Here is a 4,607-nt window from a genome sequence, read left to right on the forward strand (position 1 = left end):
TGCCACACGTGAAGCCGGGTTATAATGGACAATAGAAGCATATGCATTGAAAAATACATCAAAAAGTAAGTAAATGGTTAAAAGACTTGGAAAAAATCAACATGCAACGACGTGGAAAAAATCAACATTCAACGTGGTTACACGGATAAAGATAACAACAATTATTCATCTCACTAAAAATATCACTATTAATAGTATTAATATATTAAAAAAGTAAAAAAAAAAAAAAAAAATACAATTCCAAGATCAAAATATCACATCATTAATGGTGAGACCCACTGCCCCCTAATTAGTGGGAGCACTAATTAGTGCTCCCAAACATTTTTCTAAAGATAATATGTCGTTATATTCTAAAAGCGAAAAGACAGTTTATACAGTATATAAAAAAAAAAAAAAAAAAAAAGGGCAAAAACAAAATAAAGATAAATTAAAACCTCAATCTCCTATAAATCCCAAAACACATCAATATGTTCTGAACCCAAAGCCAGAGGACCATGGCCGTCTCTACAAAAAACAACAACAGGATCTCTCTTGCCATGGAAAGGACTGGCCAATGGTAATGCACACAAAAGATTATTCAGCCCATTATCTTCAATCTCCTTAGTTCTTTAAAAAAAATTTCCCTGCTAATTAATCTTCAATTTGCAGGGTATTCTCTCAAGATATTCCAACTGATGTTGTGGTCGAAGTTGGTGAGGCCAGTTTCAATCTTCACAAGGTATGAAAAGTGTTCAGATTCTAGTTAAATTACTAATCTCCGTGTTCATTTGCGTTAATTCCAATTTCATTTGTGGTGTGACAGTTCATGCTTGTTGCTAAGAGTAACTACATAAGAAAATTAATACTAGAATCGAAAGAACCTGATTTGGCAAGAATCGATCTCTCGGACATCCCTGGAGGCCCCGAGATCTTCGAGAAAGCGGCCAAGTTCTGCTACGGCGTCAACTTCGAGATCACAGTTCACAACGTCGCAGCTCTTCGTTGCGCCACTGAGTATCTGCAAATGTCAGATAAATACTCCGACGGCAACCTCGCCGGCCGAACCGAAGAATTTCTCTCCCAAGTCGCCCTCACCAGCCTCTCCGGCGCTGTCGTTGTCTTGAAGTCGTGCGAAGATCTTCTTCCAATGGCCGAAGAACTCAACATCGTCAAGAGATGCGTCGATGTCGCAACCAGTAAGGTACTTACTCATCTTCGTAACCTCCATTTTTCACATATTATTTACCTTTAAAAAGGAAAACAAAACTTTCGGCGTGGTGTTGATGTGCTTTGAATTACGCCGGCATACCAAGATTTTTGAATCTAGGCCAAGTTGTAAAATTTTCACTTAATTGAGTATGGTAACGAAGATGAACCACTGGCTCAGTCAAAATTATCTATGGCAATTCTATCACTCATAATCATACTTATTTTAATTTTTTTTTTTACAGGCGTGTTATGAGGCGAATTTTCCTAGTCGATCGCCGCCAAATTGGTGGACAGAAGAGCTATCGATCTTAGATATAGCTTTCTTCGAGGAAATAATTTCAGGAATGAAATCACGCGGCGCGAAAGGCCTAACCATAGCGAGCGCGATAATCACCTACGCAGAGAGATCGCTTCGAGATCTCGTCCGAGACCACTCCGGAAGCGGCACGAAATCATTAGATTCCGACAACTCTGACGTCAGAATCCGGCAGAGAAAGCTTCTCGAATCGATCATCTCTCTCTTACCGGCCGAGAAATCTGTGTTTCCGATTAACTTCCTCTGCTGCCTCCTTCGAACCGCGATCTTCCTCAGATCCTCCAACAGTTGCGAGAAAGAGCTCGAGAAGCGAATCTCGGCGATTCTGGAACACGTGACGGTCGAGGATCTTCTGGTGCTATCGTTCACTTTTGATGGTGCGAGGCTGTTTGATCTAGAGAGCGTGAGGAGGATCATATCGGGGTTTGTGGAGAAGGAAAAGAACGTGGCGGTGTTCAACGGTGGTAATTTTAGGGAAGTGTGTTCGACGGCGATGTTAAGTGTTACGAAGATCGCTGATGCATATCTGGGTGAGATCGCTCAGTATGATGAGCTGAGCATATCAAAATTCAACGGAATTGCGAATCTCGTGCCTAAGACAGCCAGGAAGGTCGATGATGATCTTTACAGAGCGATCGATATCTACTTGAAGGTGATCCAAATTAGCCTCATTTTTATTTTTTATTTTTAGATACTGTATATCATCAAATTTTATTTTTTTTTGTTACGATTGGATTAAATATCAGCGGACACGTATCGTATTATTGCAGGCTCATCCAAACCTAGATGAAATCGAGCGCGAGAAGGTATGCAGTGTAATGGATCCACTAAAACTCTCGTACGAAGCGAGAGTTCACGCTTCGCAAAACAAACGATTACCGTTACAAATAGTACTTCACACTCTGTACTACGATCAACTCAAATTAAGGAGTGGCAGCGACAATAACAACAACGATCGCCGCAACATGCAACCCGATAATGCTATAACAATAAGGAACCAATTACAAACTGATGTGTCACTAGTCAAAGAGAACGAGGCGTTGCGAACTGAGCTACTGAAGATGAAGATGCACATAACTGACTTGCAGAATAATCAAGGAGGCGGCACGTCGTCCAAGGGCAAGGGTGGTGGCGGTCATCGGAGGCCGTTCTTTTCGTCCGTGTCGAGGACGTTGGGGAAGTTGAATCCATTCAAGCATGGATCTAAGGATACTTCGAACATTGAAGATGCTGTGGATATTACCAAGCCTAGGAGAAGAAGGTTCTCCATCTCTTAGAGAATGTGAAATTTAATTTAATTTGTGCGTTTGTATAAAAGTTGGTGTGTTTTTATCTTCTTTTTTTTCTTCTTTCCAAAAGATGGTTTCGTGTCCTTGTGTTGTGATTTCTTTTTGGATTCTTTGTTTGGTGGTTGTGTTTGTAAACATGACGCAACGGAATATACGGGAATTAAATATTGTTTTAGTAGATGAAAATAGCTCTTGAATCCACGAAAAAATAGAACTTTGAATCTAGAAGGAAGAGAAATATTATTGAATGAATGAATAAAAGTTGTATAAAAGTTGTCTTTACCTTTGCAAACTCGATAATCTTGTAATCCATTCCACTACTTCAATGCAATTTTATCAAGTTTGTAGGATGCAAATATAACCTTCTTTTCATGAGAAATCTTCATGATTTTAAAGAAATTTTCAAGATCAAGCAACCAATCAAGAAAATCTTCTTTTTGAAACTTACTTGAACCGTTAACATATGAAATTTCTGCAAAATAACGTAAGCTAACAGGTTGGCCTCGGGTGAATCCTCCAGCGCAATTGCTATCAACTGTTGGTTGCCTCTGGTTGACGATTAGTCCCAAATCGGCAAGTAGATTACAAATCTCATTGCGAAGTTCGTGCACCTCTAGTCGATGTTCCTCAATCGCATCCCATATGGCTTCCACCCTACAATCAACGTCAATAGGAATTGTGTGTGCTCCATTGTCTTGTGTAATTGAGCTAGGCGAATCCATGCTCTGATACCACTTGACGCAGCAGAATAAATCACACGAGACTAGATATCGTTCTAATAAACGAGAATTCTTGAATCCACAAGAACAATCTTGAATCCACAAGGAAGATAGAAGAAAGCTCTTAAAAATATTATTGAATGAATGAATAAAAGTTGTATAAAAGTTGTCTTTGCCATGAGGCTTACATAGCTATTTATAATAAACTAAATCTAATACTTGTAGGAAAAATAATTCTAAAATAAACTAGGAAAGTTAAATCAACATAAATTAGGAGACCTAAGAGAATAGGAAACTAGAATTCTTAACTATTTAAAATCCTAGTAAAAATCTAATTCTAAAATAATAAAATTAAGAAACCTACTAATTCTAAATTATTTATGCTAAATTACAAGATTCCTAATAAAATAATTTATCAAAAATATTAAAACTAAAAATACAAAAAGTCTTAAAATCTTGTCCTACATCAGTCTCCTCTTCTTTGAAAGAACTCGCCCTCGAGTTCATATTAGAGATCTGCCATCTTCCATGCCAAATAAACAGATATTTTGAATTTTTTAGTTGTTTGCCCCTCTTCCAAAAATTGTATATAGGAAAGTTTTCTTTCTGAAGGTTCTTCTCTATATGCTTCAACTGGTTGACAAAATTAATTAGACAAGCATTGAAAATCAAATTAAATTGCTCTACACCAAGAAAATCAACCAAATTTACTTTGTGTAGAACTTGCATGCTCTCTTGATGTTGCACCATCTCAGATTCAATTGATCCTTCAACTATCAACCTTGGAATATCAAGTGTAGCATCAACCAATTTCTTTTTTGCACACAGCGGTTGAATTATCTCTTCTTCTGTTTTCTCTTTGTTACTGGACTCAATCAGATCTCCTTCTTCTTCAATATTTTTATGATTTGTTTGTAAAACTTTCTCCTCAATATTCAAATTACCATGTGTTGATGCATTATCAACGCTCGAACAAGATTTTGTATCTTCTTTATTAGTTTTACAACCAATATCACCACAAATAATATTTTGATGCGAATTTTTTCTTTTTCAACTACAATTTCATGGCAATGTTTTACCAACTCCATAGAAGTA

At 37.4% G+C, this 4,607-nt stretch overlaps 1 protein-coding gene across 2 annotated transcripts; it reads left to right on the forward strand.

Moving 5' to 3' along the window:
• The first annotated feature begins 409 nt into the window (after positions 1-409).
• On the forward strand, positions 410-2,971 carry LOC114280529 (root phototropism protein 2). Of its 2 annotated transcripts, none has more exons than XM_082904512.1 (5): positions 410-556; positions 649-718; positions 803-1,180; positions 1,431-2,156; positions 2,251-2,971. In XM_082904512.1, the coding sequence occupies exons 1-5, from the start codon at positions 495-497 to the stop codon at positions 2,779-2,781; spliced, it is 1,767 nt and encodes a 588-aa protein (XP_082760638.1). In that variant the 5' UTR covers positions 410-494; the 3' UTR covers positions 2,782-2,971. The 2 variants fall into 2 exon arrangements, with proteins under 2 accessions (XP_082760638.1, XP_028078716.2); XM_028222915.2 differs by having other exon boundaries at positions 412-556; positions 2,275-2,971.
• The last annotated feature ends 1,636 nt before the right edge of the window (positions 2,972-4,607 follow it).

Source organism: Camellia sinensis, chromosome 14 (assembly GCF_055761805.1).
Source record: "Camellia sinensis isolate YWXY chromosome 14, ASM5576180v1, whole genome shotgun sequence".
NCBI classification, from domain to species: domain Eukaryota; kingdom Viridiplantae; phylum Streptophyta; class Magnoliopsida; order Ericales; family Theaceae; genus Camellia; species Camellia sinensis.